Genomic DNA, 26,988 nt, shown 5'->3' with positions numbered 1-26,988 from the left:
AGCTGTGGGTAGCCTTCTGCCCTCAAAGTGACTGGACAAAATCCCCCACATCCAACGGCCTCCTTCAGAGCTGATGATCATTTAGAGACCAATTTCAAACTGGCAGAGGGAGGACCACTTTTAAACTGCTCTGACATACAGTGGGGGCTGGCAGCATGAAGCGAACTCCACCACCAAAGGGACAAGCTCAGAAAAATGCAAAACTAGTACACTCCATGGAAGACGGGGAAAAGTAAGTTATAAAACTTCTCATGTGCTCTCTTACTTCTGACATGTCTTCAAGAGATTTGGTTTAAAATTGATCAGTGGCATAGAAAGATTGTCTTGGGAAATGAGTGTGTCAGTTTAGTTGCTGTGGGAGCCAAACAAAGCTCAAAGCTGGCTAAGACAGTAATTTTAAATTATTACTGGGGAGCTATTAAGTGTAGTCACTTGTGTCCATTAAAATTCCTGCCAACAGAAAATCTTTACTTTGACTTGATTGCTGATAAGCTTAGAAATGAACAGTAAGTGTGGAACATGGTGATTAAGCAAAACCAATTTCTGTTCATGACTTCTGAAAAGACAAATGTGAAATCACAGCCACTTAGCTCATGCTTATGTTTGAGCGCAGGCTGGGATGGGGTGTGTGTGGAGCATGAGTGTCCACAGTGGATTAAGACTGACTACAGGAGCTAAAGACTTTTCTCTTTGAGTCTTTTGAATCAAAACTAGCTTTCACTCAAATAATATCAAAGGCATCTGATTAAACACATCTCCCAGCAGGATTTTATCTCAGGGCATGCTTTATTATGTACAGTATAATCAGACTCATATAGTATGGCATCAGCCAGTGAATGTCTTGTTTTGAAACAACTTGTGGAAATAGATTTTATCCCTTTTTTTAATCCTAATTTGATGCTATTAACCAATTCCATTATTTAAATTGACTGTTAAGATTGGAATCAGTTTGATTTATCAGAATGCATTTCCCATTAATAAGGCTTTCGTGTTAGTCTCTTTTTTTAGCCTTCATTTACTTTTAGTACTTTGAAGAAAAACATTTGCAAAATCTCTTTCCGTAACATGGATGAAAGCATGTGGATTGTTTCCTGTTAAACTATTCTTAGCCTCACAGTGTAGGAACAAAAGCTTGTAGGGTTTATATGGGTTTCTTTTAAAGACTCTTTACTATATAGAAAAGACGAAAGGGGTTACAGGAGAAAGAAAAAATAAATTAAATTTTGCAGAGAGATACGTAAGAGCATTTTCCATTCCAAAGAAATCCAATCCCTTTACCAACATAGAAAAAGAATATACAGAGATTTTAACCGCAAATGCAGTTTCCACTAGAACATCTTTGTGACACTCCTATATGGTATTTAAATATCCGAAAGGGGGAAATGTCAGCATAAAGGCACGGGAGGCATATGGCTTTTCCAGACAGAAGAGCTAACAATCCTATCTCGCCACAAATGTTACCTGAGATTAATCGGCAGGTCATTTTTTAAAATTCCTTTCTTTACTGATATTGTACAGCAAGTCAAAATAGAAACAGCTAGAATCAAGCATCATCCTCAATTGACTGCTCTCTAGAGATGGACCACTAATTCTTTTCCTCTGTGTGTGTGTATGTGTGTGTGGTTAGTCACAGCTGTGTCTGACTCTTTGCAACCCCATGGGCTATAGTCTGCCAGGGTCCTCCATCCATGGGATTCTCCAGGCAAGAATACTGGAGTGGGTTGCCATTTCCTCCTCCAAGGGATCTTCCCGACCCAGGGTTAGAACTCAAGTCTCCTACATTGGCAGGCGGGTTCCTGACCACTGTGCCACCAGGATGCTTTTAAGGTCAACACTTCTCCCAGGCAAAAATGAGTTAAACGCTCTTAATATGATGTAAAGTCAGCATTTGAAAATATCACCAATGTAAATGATTTGTAAAAGACTTTCTGGCCCTTGGATTCCACCCCCAGCTTTCGGCAGACCCAAAGCTCAGTCTGTGGGAAACTCCTTGCCTGCAGTCTTGTGCCCCATCTTCTCCCCACTGCCCCCCAAAAAAGGCAGGTTCCATAATCTCCATAAATGCTGTGCCAGTTTATAAACTTCACTGCCAGGAGACCCATTTTTGTTTAAATCTCTTTGGCTACTAAGGCTATGTTCCCTACTCCAGATTCCTAGGACATGTCCATCTTCAGTAATGATGAATTTTTAAAATCTGGATGTCCTTATTGAGCTGAACCGTGGCCTTCCTCCTCCAGCCTTAGAGATTTCTTTCCTTGGACACTGCAGGTTTCATCTTTAAGCCCTTGATGACTCCTCTGTATCTGCTCCAAGCTCCCACCTCACTCCTCAGTCCTTTCAGAAACTGGCAAAGCTCTGGTGAGGATCGCAGTCCCACCTGGAGGCTCCGTGGAATCCTACCCTTAATCCTACTTTGAACATCACCCTCCAGGTGCCAAGATGCTTTCTGAATGATAATGTTACATTGCTGAATTGATGTCCACTTTTTATTTGAGTTCTATTCCACATTCTATTTTATTCCTGTTTGATGCCAACACTGTGCTAATTCTGAAGATTCAGAGGTGACAATCACTGACCTCAGAGAATTCGCAGGGCTGGGGGCAGGCAGACCATGGGGCTGTGCTGGTGGGATGGACAGAGTGGCAGGGGGGCAGAGACAGCAGGCTTAATGATTAATCAGAGCTCCCGGGAGGGAGGCTGCTAAGCAGACGGGCCTGGGAAAGGCACTCATGTCTGAGCAAAAGCATGCGGGTGTGGAGATGCAGAGTCTGTAGTTTATTCTCATGGACAAGAAAGCGAGAGGGCAGGGGCAGGAGATGAGTCTAGAATGGTGGGTAGGCATCCGGTCGTGTAGGTCCTTTAAGTGCCTTGTCAAGGAGTTCAGATTGCATCAGCTAAGAAACGAGAGGCTGTTAGAGGCCTTGTAGCAGGTGAGTGCCCTGATACGACCCCTTTGGCTGATTAGGGAGCAGCTTGGAACAGGGACACCAGCCATGCGGCTGCTGCAGCGGTGAAGACGTGAGGTCTCGAGTGTGAGAACTGTGACAAGGGCAGCAGGCCTGGAGAGGAAGGACGGGGTTTGAGAAGGGCTTAGCGAGCAGAAACGGTAGAATCTGATGGTCTAAGAAGCCAGATATAGGGGAACGGAAGGAATCTGACTTCTGGACTTTACTTGGATAGCTAGAAGTGCCAATCATTCTCCAGGCTAGAAACAAAGAAAAATAGAGCAAGAGACCCAACAGAGAAAAAAGTGAGGAGTCAGACTGGGAGGCAATGATATCCGCCATGACTCATCAATCTTACATATGTTAATGAGTCCTCATTTTGAGTTGTCACCTGATTTATCATGTTCATCGCCGCTCTGTTCATAGTCTAACACCTCCCCAAAGAGCCATGTGTCAAGAGCTAAGCCACAGCTTCATCACCATCACTTCTCTGGTCTCTGCTTCGGCAACTCTCAGTGGTCAGTGACCGTGACTTCAGATGCCTTAAAACTGTGAATGAGTATTGAACACCTGATGCAGAACTTGCTCCTGTGTAAGAGTACTTGTTATTGCACTAAAGTTCAGAATGATCCACTGATGACAATTCTCCAGTCAGCACTGAACAGTCAGAACCATACCTTCTCATCGGTCACGCCTGCGCAAGGCGTCAACGTTCCACGCATTCAGCTCACAGAGAGCCCCCTCTTTATGGGCACCCGTCTCCGCACAGCCTATTCCATTACTAAATGCAGACTAGGTCGTTTGGACAGGATCTGTTCTATGTAAGATTTTAAACCAAAGAATAACTATCACCCCACCCCTACTGCATCAATCTCTTTTAAATATGAAAACTTAACCTCTGCTATTTGAGATTACCAATGTTCCTCCACATTTAACTCAATGGCCCTGAACGGCTTGATTCACAATACAGGTGTGGCAGCCTGCATTTCCTAAAAGTGGCCACAATGACATCCCCTGTCACACAGACTCACCTGGAGGTTTGCAGCCCCCTGGTGTGAGGTGGCATGGACTCCCCTCCCCTTCTGTGTGTGGACTTGCTGGTGGCGTGTAACCAGCAGACGTGATGCGGAGAGGATCCTGAGGCTGGATCCTAGGAGGCGCTGCGGCTGCTGCTTTGAGAGCAGGAGCAGCAGCATCCACGCGGGAGCCCTGACCCCGCCCGCAGCCAGCGGCCCTCGCGAGCCGCCACGCTGTGAGGAAGCTCGCGTCAGTCCAGGTGGGAATGGCGCAGGAAGTACTAGGTGAAACCAGGTGGCGCCAGGAGCCCCAGGAGCCCAGCCAGCCCCACGTGTCGCAGAGACCTGAGAGACCCCGCCAGAACCTCCCGGCCCACACACACCCCAATTCCTCACCACGGAAACCACGTTTCAAGCCACTGCATTTTGAGGTGATTTGTTTCATAGCAATAGCTAGCCAGACATCAGGAATTAGCGCCAAAATAACCCAGTACAAGGTCTAATGATGGAAGACCTGAGGATCCCATCCCCTTTGCTTCGTTCCGTGAGATGTTTGTGCCTCTCGATCCAGGCCCTGAGCCTTGCTGGTACCCTTGATGCCAAAACCACACCAGGTTCTGATGAGCCTGGAAGGACTGAGAAGACCCTGGATTCAGAGCAGCTCTCACTCCTGAGAGTCATCAGGTCACTTCCCGAGGATCCCACTCTGCTCGCAAGACCTAGTTTTAGGCCACTTTGCTTTGTGTCATTTGGGAATTTCTTTTTTTGTATATCACCTGTTAACATGGTACAACTGCTCCAGAAAAGAACCCAAACTTAGCTATAAATATAAACTCAGCAACTCTAGCAGAGGGCTAGTGGGGCCAGGCTTCCGCGGTGCAGAGGGACTCCTGTTTAGAGTCCAAATGAGGACCACCTCACACTCTTGCTTGAAAGGGGGTGCCAGTTACTGAGCTAGAGGACAAGTGGGGACTAAGGATAGCCCAGAAAAATGAGAACAGTTAGCCAGTCTCTGCCCCACGATGGTATCACTATGATGTAATTAGAAGCAGGTTGCTGCTGCAGCATATAGATCAAAGAACCACTCATATCATGTGTGTATGGCTAGGCATGGTCTGTTGCGGCAATCCAAGATACAAGTGGTATCAAAGTGGACAAGAGAATATTGAATCTTAGGCTTAAAGACAATACTTTATACAACTACCTTCTCGAAAGGTCATTGAGATCTATGGATAACGCATAACATCAGCCTAGGATCAGCCAGTTCTAATGTAACAACTTACTGTATCAGTTCATTTGAGATATTTCTAGAGTACAGTTCTTGCTTTCTAATAAAACTAAGTGGCTAAATTTTGTTTCTCCAATTGAAGGTTGTATGGCAAATGTCTTAACAAGTTGCTAACAAATGGTGTTTTTCAGGACAGCTCTTAAACCAATTGATCTTCTTTCAAAGGCAGAGTTACATAGCATCCCTTTGCATAGGTATATCATATTTTTTAAAATTATCTACTGTTGGAAATCCATTTTAGGCCATGTAATGTTTCAAATCCCAATTGCCTTGTAAGGTTTCCAAGCATCTCAAAAAAAGATTCTTTAGATTACAACAAGCGATGCCTAAGTCTAGAGTGCTTCTGACAGGCAAAGGTTTGTTATACTCGGTGCCCGCTTCCTTGATGTTTGTTGCCTTTATACTATTTACACACCACTTAACACCTTGCCGGTAAGAATAGATAGAGAAGGGAATGGCAAACCACTCCAGTGTTCTTGCCTGGGAAATGCCATGAACAGAGGAGCCTGCGGGCCTCAGTCTATATGGTGTTGCAAAGAATTGGACATGACTGAGCAACTAACATATTCACTCAAAAATAGATACTAAAATCAGCATGGAAAAATGTTAATTAACTCAAAATAAAAGTTTGAAAGCCTAGAATAATAATATCAAGCTGTTAAGTACTTTTTATAGCTTAAAAATACACTAGTCACCCAGTTAATATTTATTAAGCACCTAGCATTTACCAAATGCTACCGTAGATATCAAGGATACATGGGTAAAAGGTCCCATCTGTACCTTCAAGGAGCTTGCAGAATGGGGACAGGGAGACAAGTAAGCCACGACAACACTGAATGACAAGAAGCCAAGAAAGGAGATGCACGCGGTGCTCTGAGAAAAAGGCAAAACGGGAAACACATAGAAAGTAAAATAAACAAATAAAAACAATTTAGTCTGCAGTATTAGGGATGATGGCGCCTTAAAGACGATTATTATCCTCATATCTGAGACTCAGAAAGGCTAAGGAGACACCCCGTGTGTCGCACATCGAAAAGCAGAGCTGGAAAAAGTCTCACCAAGGTGTCCCAAGCCCCACCGCACATCACTCACTCCTTCAAAGAGACGAAGGTGCTTTGAAAGCATGTAGTAGGAGACAAGTTTCTCTTTTCCTTTAACAGAATAGATAATAAATATCAACGAGATTTTTGCTTTGTTTTGTTTTCCAGGGGGATTTCTTTTCCTTGAATAGATTATCCAATTGTCTCTTTGTGTTCATTCTTTACACATTAGAACTATGAAAGATAAAACACCCACAACCCCAAAGTGAGAGTCAGTATTGTGTGAAAAGAACACTATGTGGGGGCTGACAGGTCAACACCGTCCCCTGCTAAGGTGGAGTTCAAGGCAGCCACAGGAAGTCACTCAACAGCCTGGGTTCAGCATGCGCGTCCGGAGACGCTGAGGATTGCTCCAAGGGAGAGGAGGGAGTTCACATTCTTTATGCCCAAAGCTGCTTTGAAGTTTTGGACTAAAAAGAGAAGGAAGGTTCTTGCCTCTTTAAATAATCAGGCATCGAAGAATGAATTTTTTATCCTTAAGTCTAAAATCAAATTTACTACCTCGCCTCTGACTAGCGCCTCCTCTCACTTCCTGCCCTAACCCAAGCACGCACCTTCTTTCACGCCCTTTAAGAGTGGGGCCTGCTTGCAAGTGTCGCAGACTCTGCCTCCCCAGTGCTGAGGAGGTCTCAGCACCTGCTCCACCCTGACCCCTGGCCGAGGGCCCCTCACCAGCCTTCCCTGGACTCTCACTGACCCCCACCCCTCCCCGCTCCCCTCCAGAAACACTGACACATGGAGACCCAACAAGGGTACGTTTGCATGCTTAAAAGCCTTTAACTGCTCACTATGGACAATTAAATATATTCCAAACACTCCAGCTGAGCAATATTCAAAGCTCCTGAGCTACTGGGTTTTGCCTAAATGCCCTGTCTTCTCTCTCATTACCCTCCTGAATAGACCTCATTCTCCAAGCAAATTAACTTCTTCTTCTCCCCCAGACAGGTCCTTTGCATCCTGCACCCATATCTCTGCACTTGCACTTTCTTCCATGTCAATGCCTTCCTTCCTTTCTGTCCTTCAATGTCTGGTCCAGACGCTACCTTAAATGTTTCCTCCCTACTAGAAATCATTCCTCCCTCTTCTGAGCTGGTGTGCAGTGATGTGTCCGACTCTGCAACCCCATGGACGGTAGCCCGCCAGGCTCCTCTGTCCATGGGGTTTCCCAGGCAAGAACACTGGAGTGGGCTGCCATTCCCTCTTCCAGGGGATCTTCCCCACCCAGGGATCGAACCTGTGTCTCCTGAATTGGCAGACAGTTTCTTTACCACTGCGCCACCTGGGAAGCCCCTCCAACCTGGTGTAGCATTTTGTTTCTACCCATCTTGGGGCCCTGATCACAGAGACTATGCTACAGTCAGTCATGTGCTGCTGAAGAAGCTCACCCCATGACTCGCTATGTGGCATCTGCCAATGGCTGTGGTGGAAATATTCATACCATGGTTGATTTCAAAGAGTTGGCAAGAGATGTGCAAGTCTGCTTCCATGATCGCCGGGAGGAGCCGACTGGAGCACACCACTCTTCATCTGTTTCTTTGCAGAATGGGAAAGGAATACCTTTCCATGGAATTCTTGCAAAGATTAAATCATGAAGAGAATGCACGTTACTCAACACCACCTGACGTGGAGTAAACAATCCATGCTAGTGCTTCCGCTGAGACTGCTCCATAACCCCTACTGCTGCTCGGACCCTATCGTCACCACTGCTAGGAACAGCGTCAGGCCTGCACCTACTCCTGCTACTATTTCCACTGCTCAAAGTAATGGTAGTATCTGCCCCACTAAGGGCATCCCAGGTGGTGCTAGTGGTAAAGAACCCACCTGCCAAGAGGCAGGAGACAAAAGAGATGCAGGTTCGATCCCTGGGTGGGGAAGATCCCCTGGAGGAGGAAGTGGCAACCCACTCCAGTATTCTTGCCTGGAGAATCCCATGGACAGAGGAGCTCTGGGGGTTATGGTCTATGGGGTCTCAAAGAATCAGACATGACTAAAGCAACTTAGCGCGCACACACACACACACACGCGCATGCTGCTCCACTAAACTGCAAATGTCTTGAAGTAGGGAAGTGCCTACTAGTTTTCAAGTGCAAGGCTTTTCCTAACACCAAGCTATACATGCTTTCTCCCTTAATTCTGACAGTCACCCCATGAGAGTCTATAATTATCTCCAGTTTCTAGACATCCAGCTGAGACTGAAAAAGTTGAAGTCACTTGCTCAAGATTGCACGGGCTCCCCTGGTAGCTCAGCCGGCAAAGAATCCGCCTGCAATGCAGGTTCAATTTCGAGGTCAGAAAGATCCCCTGAAGAAGGGATAGGCTACCCTACCCATGAATACTGCCCCAGTATTCATGGGCTTCCCTGGTGGCCCAGACAGGAAAGAATCCGCTTGCAATGTGGGAGACCTGGGTTCCATTCCTGGCTTGGGAAGATCCCCTGCAGGAGGCCATCCCGAGTGCACCACCCTGGACGTGTGGAGTCTCAACCACTGGACGGCCAGAGAAGTCCCTACAAACCATTCTTTGATTAAACCCATCTGATGCTCAAGAATCTATCAAATTAATAAATTGTCTCAATTTTAGACAGCAGACTTACCTTTTCGCCCAAACTCTTCCTCCTATGGATTAATCTTTATGGTCCAGGGAAGACTTATCAGAATTATCTTACCTGCCTAAACTTCTGTACAAAGTCAAAGCTATAAAAAAAAAACCTGAGTTGTGATTATCTGTAACTTCTTATGAAAGAGGAACTTTAGCCAAAGAATTACATTTAAAACACATGCTTTTCTTGAATGAACAGGCAAAAATGCAATTACAAATGGCACATAAAGCTAGAAATTAGTGAGCATGTGAGACGACCTTGAAAAAATCAAAACTGATCATTCTTGTCTAACTGCAGTCAAAGAGAGTGCCCATGGACTGAACTGTAGTTTCATTAGCTTGATTAAAAGTGAAAACCGGAGGAAGGGTAAAGTAGGTCAAAAACTTCCTGACTCCTTTAGGATTAAAACATTCACTAGACGCCAGCATGTGTGAAAGGCTCAGTAAGAATCTATTTGCCATTCTAGGAAGATGTGGAAAGAAAGTCAGGACACCCTCAATTCGAAAAACTGCTTACAAGAGAATGAAACACACAGAACTGGGCACAGACTCCAGCGAAAGGGTTTTGAAAGTGAAAACACCTTCATTCATGGCCCAAGCTAGGAAATTCATAGCCGGAGGGGCAACCTATACACAGGATATACAAAACAGGTTTTATTATGGGACTGATCAGGTTTTTCAAAGCCAGCTCTTAATTACATAAGTCAAGCTTTCTACCATTTCTTCCTTCTGTTCCTCTCACCCACATGGGGAGACACATGCACACACTCACACTCACGCTCGCACACCCCTCATCTTACATAAAACCGTATATTGTTCCTAAAACCTTCAACCAAGCCACCCTGTGCCTCCCCCTCTGCCACAGCAACCCCACAGTTCCATTTTTGAACATCTTAAAACAGCGCTCCCTCTCCCAAACTAATCTGGTTGTGGGAAGGAGAGGAGACCAAAGACAGCAAGTGGTGAGAAAAGGAAGATTTCTGGGCTGATCACAGCCTGAGTGACAGCTGCAAGACCTCAGCCGTTAGGCTCAAGGCTTCCATGGTTTGTGAGGGACTTGGAGGAGCAGGAAGTCAAAGGAAAGTAAATAAGCAAGAGTGATGACTACCTTTTCTAGGAACTCACCATGGAAATTAAGAATTCCGTTTGATTTTATAAAAAGGTAAAAGCATAATTCTTCAATTCTAGATATACCATCAATTTATTAATAGTTTCTTTGAAAGATGGGAAAGGAAATAGGACCACATTAAACCTACGTACTGACTTTAAGATATATCCCATTTCAGACATGCTAACTGAGGAGCTGGGGGGTGTCGTTCGTTAGGCAGGTAAGGCGTGGAGCAGGGCCTGGAAGCGAGAGCAAAGCCCAAACCCAGAAACCCACATACCTGGACCACCTCTTCTGGCTCTGTGGTCCTGTGGTTCCGCTGAGACTCGGCCACCTCCACAGACGGGGAGCTGGGAGGGCTGCTGACAGAAGAGGCCTGGAGCTTCTACTCACTCAAGGACTGCCCAGTCAAAAGGGAACATCTGTAGGGGATGAAAAAGACTTCAGGTCAGGGAACTATGTCATCTTCCACATACAAACCTACACCATACACCATTTCCATTTCGTCAGTAGCACAGACATGCACACACAGATCCAGGGATGTTGAAAGCTCGTTTACAGAAGCGCTGAAAATATTTTCTTTATGGACTTTTCCGATGGGAGCCTTATTGTTTGTGAACTGTACATATTCAAAGACACCATCTTCCTATGAATTTTTCACTCCAGTTTACTCCCGGGACGAGCTGTCCTCCACACTGAGGGGTTTGACTCCTCGATGAAGCATGTCTCAGGAGAGACTTGTGGCTGGGAGGTGAGGTGACCCTGCACGGAGACGGGTCTGGTTTCATGCTAACACTCCTCATGGTGCGCCATCATATTTCACTCTAGTATCCGGGATCCTCGCAAAGTTCTGCCTTTCTTTTTAAGTACGTTATTGAGGCTCTTATTATAAGTAAAAGTGATGGCTTAAGAAGTTTAGCTGTCAGAAACCACAGCAATACAGCCTCCATTTACCGCTACAAAGCATGAGGTCAGAACAGAAAATTAAAACAACCCTACCCCCGTCCTTAGAGGGAGTCAGGAACAGAGGTGACTGACTCTTCTGGTCCCGTAGAGATGTCGTTTGAGCTTTACTGAGTAGTATTTCCATTAACCACGAAAAGCTCGGGAAAACTGGAATAAAGAAGAGAGAAATCAGAGGGAGACCATAAAAGCCCAGTTCATTTCAAGGAGAAAGCAGTAACCATTCCTTTCCCCTACATTTTAAATATCACAACAAATTTAAGTAACAAAATAAACAATTCACTGAGAGCACACTTTTATGTACAACTTTAATTTCTTCCTACTGGGTTCATTACCAAGCTGTTTACTTTCTTCAGGCAGGATGGGAGGGGAAAAAAAAAATTTTAAAGGGCTCATTTAACACAGAAGTCAATTTCCACTAATGTTGTCTTCATGTAGCATACATGGTCTTTCAAAACAGACCTATATATACATATAGTAGTCTCTTCCTTTATAAGAACAACAGCAATTAGCCTACCATCACACACATCATTGTTATTCTTACCCTGGAGGAAAAAAACATGAATATGAGAACCATCTTATTTATAATAATTGCAGACTGGTTAGTGTTTCTGACAGAACCGATTTTCTCCTCACTTGCATAAACAACTCTAATTGTGAAAAGAATAACTCTTCTTTAACTATTGGATAACCCAGATTTTTGCTTTCTGAAAAGTTAAGCAAGGAGTATTTTTCATGCATTCTGTCCTAAGAAAGCAGGAAGAAAGTGCTTGCCGATCAGCTGCAGCCATCGGGCTGTTTAACACAAGAGTCCCCAGGCACTGCGGGCTTTGGAGTTCAGGTGTGTCACTGGGGACACGAGAGGGCACGTGGACCACCAGCCCTTTCGCAGGGTTACCAAGGGCTCCACAGGCCCCAAACACCCAGAAGCCACTTCTGTGCGTTTCTCGTGAAAGGGAAGCACGTGAGGGCTTTGCGCTGGTGTGTAGGAGGCCAAAGTGGGCAGGAAAGAGAGATGAAAGCAGAAGCAACTGAACAGCCTACAAAATATTCATCACAAAGATTCCACAGAACGCCTCCTTTTTCTCCTGAGCTCTTCAGATCATGCTTATAGGTAAAGATAGGAGGTTTTAATTGGCAAGAATGCATATCTAGTTTGTTAGAGATGGGAGAATAGAAGGGACAGTCTTAAAATTCCTCAAAATCTACTTAAAATTCCCTAAAATTCCTCTCAAAATTTCCTCAAAACTCATTCCATTCAGAAAATTTAGCAGTGGGAGCAGGAGAGGGGACATTTGCATGGCCCACCCTCTCACCCAACATACACGCATCTGCTCACTTAGAGCCCAAAAGCAACGTGATTAAAGTAGCTAGAGAAAGTCATCAAAATCATTGAAAGTAATGCTTAGACAAAATGTACACATATGAGACACAGACATTAAAGGAAATGCATTAAATAGAATACACATTTTGAGTTCTATCTTTGATAAGTGTGACCCCAAAAGAAAATTTTCCCTACAAAGTTTTCAAATGGTTCTTCAATGTTTCCTCATACCAAAAAGAAAAAAAAAAGCTTGGCTATTACAGAATTGGTCTGGGCCAGAATTTACTCCCCAATAATACTTATCACAGATGCAGAGATCTATGAAATAATATATATAATATATAATAATATTTATATATAGTTAGCCCTTTCAAATATATATTTTGGTCCAAAAAGTGCCCAAGAGATATGTTTCAGGCTCAGCTTCATCATTTCTACACATGACTCAGTAATTTTCCCTTGTGTGGCTGTTCAAATGTCACTTGACACCTTAGTCATTTACAGAACATGGTCACCTATATTGTCCCAAAAAATCCTCATGGGCATCCTGTGAAGTAGGTGGGATAAATATTAATAGCATTCACTGCTTAATAGAGGAATAAAAATTCATAGACGTCAACAAGTCAGAGGTAATGAAAGCAGAACCAGGGGTCAAACTGTCTGACCCTTAGTCTAGCAAACATATGCGAAATTTCAGATAGGTCTGTGTTTCACAAGGTATGGAATATTCCCATTGTGGCTACCAATCCCAGGATTCATTCTAGCAACAGCCTTTTTCTTTTTTTGGTAATGCTCTTTAGTCCATCTTCTAGCTCCCTAAAACAGCATAGCTAATTCTCACCAATCTTTTTCATTAATTCATCGCTGGGGTTAAGGTTCCTTCTTCCAGAAGGTCTCCCCCTAGACAAGGATCAGTGAGCTGGGTTTCCATGGATCAGTCTAAAGAGCAGAGGAACAACTAATACTTGGTGACCCGCTTCAAGCACACCATTGTTCTTAACAATAACAAACATGTCACTCAAAAGAAGACATAGCTAGCTTGCTTTCACTTGACAATCAATCTGCCTCTAGAGCTAGAACCAATAAGAGGCACAGCCTCCCATTCTGTTATAGAGGTTCTATAGTCTCCCCCAGCTTACTCCCCTTTATCACCTCTCATTGAAATGATTTCTTCTACAGAAGTGAAATGGCATATTGCATGGAATGACTATAAGCTATCTTTTTAATTCTCTTGTTCAGTAGTATTTGAGAGGAAGCGAACACGAGTTCTGATGATGACAGGTGGAAGGTGGTAACTGAGTTAGCATCATTGCATGCATTCTAAACCACTTGCAGGAATGGGGCATTACCTAGCTGCATGAGTCTGAAATGGCCAAATAAACACATTTGTTCTAAGAAGATGACAGCAGTTCTCCATGTTAACAGTGAAAATATTAAGCCCACAGAGGACATTCTAACTGTTCGGACAGAATGGCTTGAGTGCTAGGCCAGCTCATTAAATCCAGCCCAAGTAAAGGAAGAAGAGGTTGACGAGGTCACAGCTCAGGAACGAGGTCGCCAGCCAATCTGACCTCACAGCAACTAAAGAGTGTGACTGATGAAAAGGCGTCCCCCGGGAAGAGGTCAACATCCCTTTGCCTAAATGAGTCTTTCAGCTCAGGGGGAAATAATGTTGGCTAGAACTCTCTCCTGTGTCCAGGGAAGCGTGTGACTAATAGCACTTTGAAGTCTATTGTGAATGATATAATGATTAACTGACTTTTCGGATCCTAGAAAGGTTAACATTAGCAGCCACTATCAGTGCTTCAGAGCTGAAGCGGTAGTGTGTGACACTCAAACTCCACCATGAGCTCAGAGAATGATTAAAGTCAGAAGTGATCCATGGCTGCTTATAAATGAAGTCTGATTCCTAATATTATCAAGAATGTGGAGTAGGCAAAATATAATTGTGGGTGGCAAAAAGGATAGTTAGATTCAGTTTTCTAAGGAACCAAGAAAAGCAGTTGGGCTAATGAAAATATTAACTATTAGTTGTCAATTTTGGAAATGAATGCTATTTTTAAGAATGTAGGAGGTTGTCTTATCATAAATATTTCAAAGAGCCAATCAATAATACAGCATACCCCGCTAGTTACCAATGTGAAGAAATTTATTCACTAGTTTTATTTCTGCTGAAATCCATTTTTTAAGGTTTGGGATTGATTATATCAAGATAAGTTGTCTTTTTATCAAAATATTATTTACTACTTAAACACTTCTAAAGCAGTAACATGTTATGACTCCTTCATTTGTTGACTAGAAAAGCCGAATACTTACTAACATTTCTTGAAAACTTGCTATAAGCCCACAGCAAAGAATTTGACATCATCAAACTGTTTTCCTTTACTTGACAGGAAGTCGACTTCAAGTAGACTGACTTGAATCAGAACCTCACTGGGGAAGCCTAAGTGTTCAATAAACTGCATTATTTTTTCATCTGGAAAATACTGCAGAGCAGTGGCTTTTGTCATCCTGGACTTAACTTTCTGAAAGCCTGGCCATCCCATGCGGACTTCTGGTAGAATGAGCAATGCAAAGAGCTGGCTTGGACTTGGCATGTCCTTGTACTTCTGGGGATTGATGGACCTTACCACCCCTGTTCTCTCGGGCAAACCAACACCACCAGGCAAACTAGAAGTGTTCCTGTCAGACAAACCACAGTCACACCCGCGGACAAAGAGGAGCTGGGTTTGGAACCAGTTTTTTGTTCTGGAAGAATACACTGGAACTGACCCTTTGTATGTCGGCAAGGTAAGAAGTGCCAAAGAGAATGAAACATTATCTGAGTACCGGATACTGAAACTGAATAGGAATAAGAACTATGAAAGTTTGCATAGTCTGAGGCCTGAGAACAATTTTAAACTAGAGTATGTTAATTGACAGCTAGTTGAGATCTAGCTTTTGCTTTGTCAGATACTGGTCAGAAAGGAAAGACTTCTCTCCTTGTCCTTGCCTCTGTTCTGAGTGTGAAAGGCTAGGAATTGGGTTTTTGGAGGAAAAGCCTTGGGTCCTGCAAGAACTGTTCAAGTCCTCACACAGGCGGCAGCAGCCTCAGGAACAACAGGATGAGGAAGAAGTAAACTGAGACATGCAAAGGGAGGAGCTTAGGGGGGTTTTTTTGTTTTTTTTTTCCCCCAAAACATTTCCACAGGTATTGCCTGAGGCCAAAACTTAATAAAGAAAAAAAAGAATAAAACATTCTTCATTTCAGAAGATCCTAGCTTGTGCTTTAGGATAGCTGGAGACGATCAATGAATATATTTATAAACTTTACACTCGAAATGCCTTGATTCATCTAGCATCATTTCATTTTTAATCGGGGCTTTCTTCTGCGTTTACTTTATTTGCATGTTAATCAGAGGCCATTTTGCAAAAGCAACTAAGTGAGAGAATACGGGAAACAAGGAACTAATTAGAAAATGAATAATTCATTCAAATAACTTAAACACTTGCTTAGTACACAGGCTAAGAGTGCAGGCTGCAGAGTCAAACACACGTGGGTGCAAAACCCGGCTCTGCCAATTGCTTCCAGAGTGACTCTGGGCGGGTCACTAAGTCCTGTTAACCTCTGTTTCCCCAAATGTTGAAGGATAATAAGAGAATTACAACTTCTCAAGAGTTGTCTACATAAGCTCTTTCCTCAACTTCCACCCACTTCTCAACCAGGGGGGCTTCCCTGGTAGCTCAGTCGGTAAAGAATCTTCCTGGGTTCGATCCCTGGGTCGGGAAGATCCCCTGGAGAAGGGCATGGCAGGCCACTCCACTCTTCTTGCCTGGAGAATCCACGGACAGAGGAGCCTGGCGTGCTACAGTCCACCGGGTCACAAAGAGCCGGACACACCTTAGTGGCTAAACCACCACTGAGCCCAGGCAGCTGCCCTCCGCCCTCCCTCCGCACGGACGCCATGTTTTGGGGGCTCCTCGGCACCTCCCCACCCCCAGAGCTGGCGGTTCAGTTTATGGAGCCGCCCCATGGGGGCCTTGGACGCCCCAGCCCCTCCTTCCTGACTCACGTTCTTGCCTCAGCTTCGCGGCGTTCCCAGCCCCGTTCCTCCTCCTGCCTTCTCGGCCCCTCGCCGGTCGTCCCTGTCCAGCTGGCCCAGCCTGCGGGGTCCTGTCAGCTCTGCCCGGGGCCTCTTCCCTGTCACACTCACCCCCGCGGGGTGTTTTAAACTCTTCCCTGTGGCCTTAAACCCCTAAACCAAGGAATTCAAAGCCTCCGTCTCTGACTCAGACCACTCGTCCGAGCTTCGGACTGAAAACCCTCGCGCTCCGCATTTAGGACTCCTCGGCCTCTATCCGCTGAAGCGTCCGGATCTCCCTCCGGAACCGAGTCTGCCCTCGGTCGTCCCAGGGGCGACCTTGCCACCACCCGGTTCCTAGGCCTGGGCCCTGCTTGTCAGGCGGCGCGTTCCCTCGGCCTCTGCGCCTGCAGATGCCCTTAGTCCGGAGCCACATAAACCCTCCGCCCTCCCACCCCCGCGCCCACCGTCATCTCAGCTGCGCAAACACCGGGCCTCCCAACAGCCGCCTTACTTCTGCCCGCACTTCCTTCCGGGCCATTCTCCATCTTTTGAAATGTGAGTCAGACAGTAAGACTCTGCCTGCGAGGCAGGAGACCCAGGTTCGATTCCCCGGGTCGGGAAGAGCGCCTGGAGGAGGGCATGGCAACCCACTCCAGGGTTCTGGCCTGGAGAACCCCACGGACAGAGGAGCCCGAGGGGCACAGTCCACGGGACCGCAGAGACGGACACAACCGACACAGGCCGCGTCACGCTGGGGACGGCGTCAGGGCCTCCCCGCTGCGCTCTGAGCCACGCGGACCCGCCCTCCTCTCGCGAGGCCGCTCCTCCCACCGCCTCCCCGCTGGCCCCCGCCACGGGCACCCTCCCAGCCGGTCCCCGCCACGGGCACGCTCCCCGCCAGCCCCCTCCACGGGCTCGCTGCCCACCAGCCCCCACCACGGGCAGCCTCCCTGCCAGCCCCCGCCACGGGCACGCTCCCCACCGGACCCCACCACGGGCAGCCTCCCTGCCAGCCCCCGCCACGGGCACGCTTCCCACCGGCCCCCACCACGGGCACGCTCCCCGCCGGCCCCCGCCACGGGCACCCTCCCAGCCGGTCCCCGCCACGGGCACACTCCCCGCCAGCCCCCTCCACGGGCTCGCTGCCCACCAGCCCCCACCACGGGCAGCCTCCCTGCCAGCCCACACCACGGGCACGCTCCCCGCCGGCCCCCACCACGGGCACGCTCCCCACCGGCCCCCGCCACGGGCACCCTCCCAGCCGGTCCCCGCCACGGGCACGCTCCCCGCCAGCCCCCACCACGGGCTCGCTGCCCACCAGCCCCTGCCACGGGCACGCTCCCCGCCGGCCCCCGCCACGGGCACGCTCCCCGCCGGCCCCCGCCACGGGTACCCTCCCCGCCGGCCCCCCACCACGGGCTCGCTGCCCACCAGCCCCCGCCACGGGCACGCTCCCCACCGGCCCCCGCCACAGGCACGCTGCCCGTCCCACCGTCTCAGCCGGGGCTCTGGCCGCTGCCCTCTCCCCGCGGGGACGTGGGGACGCGGCCTCCAGCAGCGCCAGGCTGGCCGGCCCTGCCTTCCTCCCCCACCGTGAGACAGGCTCGTCCTGGCTCCCCGCGGGGGCGGCTCCTCTTCGTCCTCGAGGCCTCATTCACACCTGGCTTTGCCTTGGCCGTCCTCTAAGGCGCACCCCTGGTGAACTCTCTCAGTACCACCAGCTTTTCAGCGTTCTGATCACCCTACAACATCTAAGTTACTCATTTGTCTACATGTGTATTGTCTGGAGTCCTGTGTGTGTGCAGTCAGTCGTCTCCGATTCTTTGCGGACCCATAGCCTGTAGCCCGCCAGACTCCTCTGTCCATGGGATTTTTCAGACAGGAACACTGGAGTGGGTTGCCATGCGCTTCTCCAGGGGATCTTCCTGACCCAGGGATCGAACCTGCGCCTCTTGTGTCTTCTGCACTGACAGGCAGACTCTTTACCACTGGAGCCACCTGGAAGGGCTTAGACCAGACTATAAGCTCTGTGAGGACAAGGGCATCGCTTCCATTTTCTCCACAAAACCTAACACAGTACCTGTCACACAGACACGAGTACCTCGTAGAGTAATAAGGGTTAAGTAAGCCAGCACAGGTAAAGTGCTCTAAGAGAGTGCCTGGTCCAGAGTAAGATCTTAATGACCGTTACCCTGTAGAAGGAGGACGATGAGGAATAGTAATAGTAGCAGCAGCAACAGGATAGCGAGTTCATTAACGGAATTAAGCAGCTCAGTGACGCATACCTAATGTGCCTGCAAATCTCTGAGCCTCAAAGCCCGTGGATTTTCTTTGACTTCTCCCTCTCCTTCTCTTCTTCCTTCATGCACCCACGTCCTGTCAGTATCTCCTTGCCACTTTCTCTGAGTCACTCATCCTCTCCAGCTCTGTCCTCACTCTGGTCCTCTGGGTCTTCATGATTAGATTAACTGAGTGGGCGCCGTAAGGAAGGATGTCCCCGTCCTTCCCCCGGGACTCGGGCCGTTTATCTCCTTGAAGCACCCTTCCCATCACGTCGCTCGTCTGATTAAGGAAGCACTGTCGCTCTGCAGTGCTCATCGGAGCTCTCGGCACATAGGGCAAGGACTGCCGGAAGATGAGCCCCGCTGGGATAGCTGCAGCCTCACCCTGCTCTCCGTCAGGCTGGGTCTCCTTTCCGTCCCCGACACAACACACCCTGAGAGTGCGCGTGCTGCTCTCGCCCGGGACGCTCCGTCCCCTCCTCTCCATTCGGTCATGGTCACGTTTCTCAGGGTCCCAGCTTAAAAGCATTTTCCATCATGACTACATCTTCCATTCATTCAGAGTTCCAAAGATTTCTAGCAACATGTATTTGTAAAACATTTCTCCCAACTAGACACACATAGCTCCTGCTAAATCAAGTTTGGGAAAACACTTTTGTATTCAGTAATGGCTTTGTGTGTTTACACAACTTCAAGCCTGCCCTCCTTCTCCCAAGGGAACACACCGAGACCTCATGCCTGGCCTTGCCTGCATGTCCCTGACACTACGCACCTGGCACAGACATAGAGATGCAGACAGTCTAGGGGAGCCGACGCTGTCCCGGGGCTCCGCGGTGCTGAGCGTCAGCCCCGCGCACTTCAGGCAGGTTGTTCAGGCATCACAGCAGTGCTATGAGTGAGTATAAGGCACCTCTCCTGGATAATTTAAATAAGGGAAGGTTCAGAGAGGTTATGTTCCTTGCCCAAAGTTACACAGAAGGTTAATAGGAAATCTGACACTGAAGCCATGAGGTTTCTCTTTCTTTGGCCTGTATGTGGCCATGACTTTAGACCTCGCCCTGAGAGACACACAGAAGAGTCCGTGGTGTCAGTGAGACCAGAGATGTAACCAAGCCTGTTCCCTGGAGGTGGGAGCGCTCAGCCATGCAGCATGCTCCAGGGCTCATGATCAGTGCAACCCCGTGGGCCGGAGCCCTCCAGCCTTCCCTCTCCATGGGATTCTCCAGGCGAGAATACTGGAGTGGCTAGCCATGCCCTCCCTCTTCCAGGGGAATCTTCCCGACATGGGGATCAAACACATGTCTGGCTGTATTGGCAGGCAGGTTCTTTACCACTAGCGCCCCCTGGGAAGCCCGTGATTGGGGCTCACCCTGTCCTAATCCACCCACCGTGGGACACAGGCCATCCCCGCGCCTCCACAGTCGTCCTGGCCAACCAGTTCTCAATGCAAGTCTGCGCCCTGGATTGGGTCTGTCACCTGCACATGAAGAGAGTTGTGTACTCACTCACCCAGGCACTGCTCCCCCTCTCTTCTGAAAGAGAACCCATCCCTCTCTCCCAGGGATCATTTCAGCTCGTCACCATGAGCTCTGGAAGATGTCTGTTTAGAGAGTCTGCCTGAGTATTTGCTTTTTTCAGAAAGGAGTATGGCAACAATTATCAGCTGTAATTGGTATGGCCTTACAAAATCCACACTGGGCTTCCCAGGCACAAGGCAGTGTCAAGTCAAACCGGGATTATGTTGACATATGCAAAGAGGTGGATGCAGGGAGCTTGTGCTTATGCACGAATCCGGGGTCCTGAGTTGTGCTGAGGTTAACAAGTGCGCGGAAGCTGTCTAACCACAAATTGTGAGCACTCACTGCCTTCCTGGAACCATACGAGGCACCGTGAAAGACGGCAGAAAGGAGCGCCACCGCCCCCCGTGTTGAGCTTCACGTACTTCCCGTCACTCACTACTCCTCTGGCTCAAGATCTTATAGACGAAAGCAAGGTGAGGCTAAGCAGGGTATCCAGCTGTCTTGGTCTGTCTAGGACAGCAAAGCTGTTTTCCCAGGATGGGGGTAACTGTGTGCTACCAACTCCATTCCCGAAGCTCCGCACCTTCCTCCGAAGAGCTGGTGCTGTCAGTGTGAGCTGAATTAAACATGGATACATGTAAAGCACATCTTTATTGCAGTACCAACTTGCTGAGTGACTGAGAGAAAAGCTGTTAATATCTCTTCTTTGCAATTTTTGCAACCAAATGTGCGTCCTATGACTGGAGAACCTCATGTTCAGTTCACATCACTGTGCTGGCTACTAGGCTAGTGTCTCAGCTCCGTATCCACCTTCCCATACTCCACGGGGCTGGGACTCTGCACATCACAGCTTTTCTGTTTCCAAGCAGCTCCCGGGTTCTGACGGTGGAATGTTCTAGGGGGAGAACCAAAGGCAGGAGAAGAGGGACTTGCTCCTTTTAACTGTGGGAGCTGATTCTGGTTTCTGGAAGCATTTCCATACCCCAGCCTCACACATCCACTGGAGGGCGCCGCCTTCTCAGAGGTCTCAGCTCCACCCGGGGTGGGGCTGGGGGCGGGGCACCTCTAAATGCCTGGAGCCCAGCCCAAGGGGATAACACCCCCTTCTCAGAGGGCTCCAGCCCAGCCTCCTCCAAACATCTAGATTCCAAGCACCCCCAACGCCTGTCCTCTGCTCGCCCAGCCAGAGGGGCACAAGCTGTTTCCTCGAGTTACTGGTTACCATTGCCAGTGACACCTCTGGAAAGGAACATTTTTCCTTTTCAATCCTTCATATTAAATTCTCTCCGCTAAAATGACTGGTATGGGTTTTGTTCCCTGACTAGATCCTGAACTGATACAATTTCAGTTGACCCTTGAACCACGGGGGGGTTAGAGGGTTAGGGGACCAACCCTCCACACGGTGGGAAAATCCAGGCGTAACTCTAGAGTTGGCCCTCTGTCCACATCCACGGTTCCTCTGTACTCACAGTTCTCTGAACCCGTGTTTCTGCTCCACAGATGCATGCATAGGTCTGTTTGCAGTATTTATAATTGAAAACAAAAAACCCACATATATATGCACCCTTAAAGTTCACATCCACGTAGATCAAGGGTCAAATGTATATCCCCTAGAAATGAGTTACATGTAAAGCAGATCCAGGCACTTGTAGGTGGTACTCTTTCCTTTGGGCTTCCCGGGTAGCTCAGAGGTAAAGAATCCGCCTGCCGTTGGAGACGTGGGTTCAGTCCCCGTGTTGGGAAAATCCCCAGGAGGAGGAAATGGCAACCCACTCCAGTATTCTTGCCTGGAGAATCCTATGGACAGAGGAGCCTGGCGGGCTACAGTCCGTGGGGTCGAGAAGAGTCGGACAGGACAGAGCGACTGAACAACAACTCGTCCTGTTGCTGGGAGGCGCCCCTGCTTCCCTGGGATGCTCTCCCTGCCTTTCCTGTGCACAAACACACAGAGACGCTGCCTGAGAGATGCTTGCCAACTCCTCTAAGACAAAGACAACATGCTTTCACTGAAAGCTTAAACTCTAACGCTGCACCGTATACCTCCCGTTCATACAAACTTACCGAGCATTTGCTGCACATAAAGACTCACACTCAGATGAAAACCACATGGTTCCTGACTTCAAGGAACTCACAATCTAGAAAGTTCCTCGAATTCTTCTCTCAATATAGGCAAAACCAAAGATCACAGATCCAGGTTCAGCCCAGACTCCATTGACGTCAGCCAGCCGAGTGACTCCCAAGGAGCCAGGACCAGCTCTTGAGCCGCAAAGATCTCTAGGCTCCTGTCACTCACTGAGCACTCTCCGTAGGCAGAGCACTTAAACTTGGCCAATGATGATCACACGATGCTTCGCCTTCTTAAGGTTCACAGGACAAAACTTTTTAGATGACAGCTAGAACACCTCCAAACAGCCCTGGGTATTTTCTCTAATGTCAGCTTCAATTCTTTCTTTCTCCCCTGGATAATCTGCCACGCCCTACTTCACTCTAAGTGAAAGTCCTATGCTATATGCCTTAAAATTAAACATATTTATATTTACATATGTATATACATATGTATGTAAACATGCATAAATATATAAGAATTTTTTTGTCCTCCTCCTCCCAATTCCGTCCCTCTGCCTGGGAACACAGTTCCAGATGGAATGGATTTTCATTTTTTTGTGGCCAGGCCCAAATAAAACGACTTTCTATTCTACACAATAAGAGCTAGGCACCTTGCTTGTTTTAAACTAAATAAATAGAAGATTTAGAATGTGAAAAATAATAATAATACTGTATGAGGAATAAGGAAATGTGAGGACTTTATATTCTAAATAGAATTCTTTAAGTAGAAAAAAATCCACGGCTACTTTCTCGGCCAGTGTTGTTCTCTTATCGCCCTTCTCTGGATAAGACACAGCTGAATTCCTCTAGGCAGCAAAATCACTGCTCGTGTGATTCGGCCGTGAGTCAGTTTGCGATCAGCTCGAAGTCTTGATACGCTTTCAGGTGCTTCCTTGGTGTCCGTGCCATTTAGCCCTCAGACTAACGCTGAACCAGCAACGCTTCAGGCAGCTTTCCCAGCTTTCCCATTGGGCTGTGCGTAACGAAAAGGCCAGCAGGCTGTTTCTGTCGTCTCTGCTGCACTCCTGGAGGTTCGAAGGGAGTACGGAAGAGCTGGGCATGTTAATACCCTTCTCTCTGCACGCACATCATCATCATAATTGGCCCCATTTATAGCTTTCCTATTATGGGAAAGCTAGGTGCTTTACATACACTAATTTCTAATGATCCCAACAAACCTGCAAAGTAAGAATTAACACTGTTCTCTACATTTATAATAAGAGGCACTTGAGAGTTATAAACATTAAATAGTTTGTCAAGGGCATTCAATTTATAAATGAGACACAGAGTGTTCAGGCCAGATATATTTGCCTCTCTGGCCTAAACTGGTCTCCTTTATTAATCGAATCTCACTGACTTTATCACTGAACTGTGCAAGCTCAGCAACAAGAGTTAGTGGTGACTGACTACATGTAATTAATTTTTCGTTGCCCTCTTACAGAAGGACTGTCATAAGATAGCACAAAACTCTAGGGTTCTTGCCACTTATATACATTATCTACAACTAGAGCTGCAAGAGTTTATTTCTAGGCTTAAAGTGAGCACTGTGCCCCGGGCTCATTTTAAGAGTTGTCACGGAGTAATTTGGGAGGAAATATAGTTGGATGGGCAGATAAAAGCATGTGCCTACCACAACCTTCTACATACAGATTTGAGTGAGTCAATTACAAGGCCAGAAACGGGTCCCATCAAAATGATAGATACCCTGACACAGAGGATAATAACCAGCTGTAAGACTCTGTTTTGTTACCTGAGACAGAAGCAGGCCAAGTCCTGCTGAGGGAGGCTATGGAATTTAAATTTCAAGGGCCCCCAGAAGTCATCCAGTATTTCTGGTTCAGTGGCCACAGACAGTTTTTATCAGCTGCTTCAGCAGCTTCTCAGACAATGTGGAGTGTCCTAAAGTTTTTGAAATTCCAAAATAATTTATATCAACACTTTAAAATTTTTAAATGTTTACACTTATCCTTTAAAAAAGATTAAATGGCAAAATTGGATTCCTCCTTATTAGACTTGCTCCTATTGTACATGGGGCAATACAGTAGGGGATACAATACAATACAATATGGGTCCCACACGTTCCAGAATTCCTTTCTTCTGTACTTCTCAGGGAGAGGAACTAAAAACAGTACTAAGTTAAGGGTACTGAATGTGACGTGGAAAAATTTTGCTTATTCATCAACTTATATTTGCTCTTTGATACAGTCATGTTCAAAGCCGATTAGTTCTTTGTAGACATTTAAAATATTTGAGTGGGAAGAAAAACTCTTCCTGTTTGAAAGGAAATCATACACTTGTACCATTCTGAAAATCTGTTTATTTTTGACACCTGTTGAGACGCCGGTGCTTTTCCCCTCAGCTTCATTCAGACATGGATCGGGGAGATGGCTCCATCAAATACATCCTCTCTGGAGAAGGCGCAGGCGTCGTGTTTACCATCGACGACACCACTGGAGACATCCACGCCATTCAGAGGCTTGACCGGGAGGAAAGGGCCCAGTACACTCTCAGGGCTCAGGCCCTGGACAGGCGCACGGGCAGGCCAATGGAGCCGGAGTCCGAGTTCATCATCAAAATCCAAGATATCAATGACAACGAGCCCAAGTTCCTGGACGGGCCTTATGTCGCCACCGTGCCAGAGATGTCACCAGTGGGTAAGGCGGGGATGCACCATGCTGGAGATGTTGCCAGTGGGTAAGGCGGTGAGCACCGATCTAGAGATGTCACCAGTGGGTAAGGCGGGGATGCACCATGCCGGAAATGTCACCAGTGGGTAAGGCGGGTGCACCATGCCGGAGATGTCACCAGTGGGTAAGGCGGGGATGCACCATGCTGGAGATGTCACCAGTGGGTAAGGCGGGGCGCACCATGCTGGAGATGTCACCAGTGGGTAAGGCGGGGCGCACCATGCTGGAGATGTCACCAGTGGGTAAGGCGGGGCGCACCATGCTGGAGATGTCACCAGTGGGTAAGGCAGGGTGCACCATGCCGGAGATGTCACCAGTGGGTAAGGCGGGGCGCACCATGCCGGAAATGTCACCAGTGGGTAAGGCGGGGCGCACCATGCTGGAAATGTCACCAGTGGGTAAGGCGGGGAGCACCGATCTAGAGATGTCACCAGTGGGTAAGGCGGGGATGCACTGATCCTCACAGACAGCGGTCCCCCTCTAGAAGGCCCTCCCACCTCAACGTGGAGGAGAGAAAGTGCAGAACAGTCCACACAACTGCACCGAGCTACTCAGACATGAGATCAGCCACAGTACAAACAGCAGTGATACAAAGCCTAGTACTGTTACTCAGCTCTGGGTCTTCCTTCATCTATTTTTATTTACGTATTTATCTGACTGAACCAGCTCTTAGTTGTGGCACATGGGATCTGGGATCTTCAATCTTTAGTGTACCATGTGAGATCTTTAGCTGTAGCATGTGGGATCTAGTTCCCCAACCAGGGGCTGAACCTGGGTCCCCTGCATTGGAAGCATGGAGTCTTAGCCACTGAACTACCAGGGAAATCCCCAGTTCTGGTTCTTAAAAAGCAAAACAAAATATAGGTGGTAGATAGGTAGGCAGATATTTGATTCATAAGGGAGAGCATTTTGGTATTACCAAAAGAGGAATGAAGAGCCCAAAGCCTGTTTGTCCTCACAAGTTGCTAAGAATTTAAGACGCCAGTAGCTCCCATCCCCGCTACAGAGGCACTTGTGTGCTAAGCAGGTATAGAAGCCGGCCCTCTCAAGGGAGCAGACGTAACATTTGCAAGGCCTCAGCACTGCCCGTCCAGGCTTGCCTCCAGTCTCGAGCGACCCAGCCTGATCGGGTGTCCGCCGCCTCTCTCCCGCAGGGACTTCCGTCATCCGGGTGACAGCCACCGACGCTGACGACCCGACCTATGGCAACAGCGCCCGGGTGGTGTACAGCATCCTGCAGGGCCAGCCGTACTTCTCCGTGGACTCCAAAACAGGTGCGTGACGGGGCAGCTGAGTCAGAGCTGTTTGTTTCGTTCTCTCCTAATTTGTAACTGCCGTTTAGGACAGACCCAACTCCCCTTTCCAAGAACTCTCCAGGCGGCGCACTTGCTAGGAAGATGGTTATACACGCGGGGTGAAGACAGCAAGCTAGCGCTGCGCGGTGGGTGAGGGCAGCGTGGTGCAGACAGTGCGCTGGGCCTGCTCTCGAGGCCCACAGAACTGCCTCCACAGCAGGGCCTCCTCACCAGCCTTCAAAAGCCCAAAAATAATAACAATAGTCCTATGGCTGTATCCATTCCCCAGGAGTAAGGTCTTTCATAACTTCAGGAAGATCTGAGGACTGGCATATTAACCCGGGCTCACTACAGAACCAGCATAATTGATTTTGAAACTAGAAAGCGCCTGAGGCAAGTCATCCAGTCCACCGCTGCTCACTCGGCACGGGAATCGTGAGTGGAGACCTCACACAGTGCCCGTGGTTGTAGATGTGTCCCCTGACACGTGATCCAGCCTTCTTCCCGCCGGTCCACCCCGTCCTGAGAGACAGCAAAGGCAGAATGAGTGGAGCAGAGCACTGATGTGGGCCCCGAGAAGGGAGGGGCTCAGTGGGACGCCCCCGCAGGGAGGACCCCCCAGAGAACTGGGCGGGCGAGGGTCACGCCCAGAAAAGGACAAGTCCACAGCCAACAAGTCAGTTTGCTTTGGA

General features: G+C 48.0%; 1 protein-coding gene and 1 long non-coding RNA gene across 7 annotated transcripts in view; one reads left to right on the top strand and one right to left on the bottom strand.

The window, feature by feature from the left end:
- Positions 1 to 17,194, bottom strand: part of LOC110129863 (uncharacterized) — a 56,767-nt gene extending 39,573 nt beyond the window's left edge. The window contains exons 1-3 of the long non-coding RNA XR_002311649.2: positions 16,918 to 17,194; positions 11,055 to 11,168; positions 10,336 to 10,477 (exon numbers count right to left, since the gene is read on the bottom strand). This is a non-coding gene — a long non-coding RNA (uncharacterized lncRNA). The remainder of the gene's footprint in view (positions 1 to 10,335; positions 10,478 to 11,054; positions 11,169 to 16,917) is intronic.
- CDH20 (cadherin 20) overlaps positions 1 to 26,988 on the top strand; it is a 206,696-nt gene that overhangs the window by 138,168 nt on the left and 41,540 nt on the right. For 4 of the 6 annotated variants that reach the window (XM_070452434.1, XM_070452437.1, XM_070452435.1 and 1 more), the window contains 3 exons: positions 14,736 to 15,132; positions 24,674 to 24,968; positions 26,156 to 26,275. In XM_070452434.1, coding sequence (XP_070308535.1) covers positions 14,887 to 15,132; positions 24,674 to 24,968; positions 26,156 to 26,275 — 661 coding nt within the window. In that variant the 5' untranslated portion in view covers positions 14,736 to 14,886. The other 2 variants (XM_070452438.1, XM_070452439.1) reach the window with 2 other exon arrangements.

The sequence above is a fragment of the Odocoileus virginianus genome, chromosome 22 (assembly GCF_023699985.2).
Source record: "Odocoileus virginianus isolate 20LAN1187 ecotype Illinois chromosome 22, Ovbor_1.2, whole genome shotgun sequence".
Lineage (NCBI taxonomy): Eukaryota > Metazoa > Chordata > Mammalia > Artiodactyla > Cervidae > Odocoileus > Odocoileus virginianus.
This window is presented reverse-complemented; position numbering and strand designations above follow the sequence as displayed.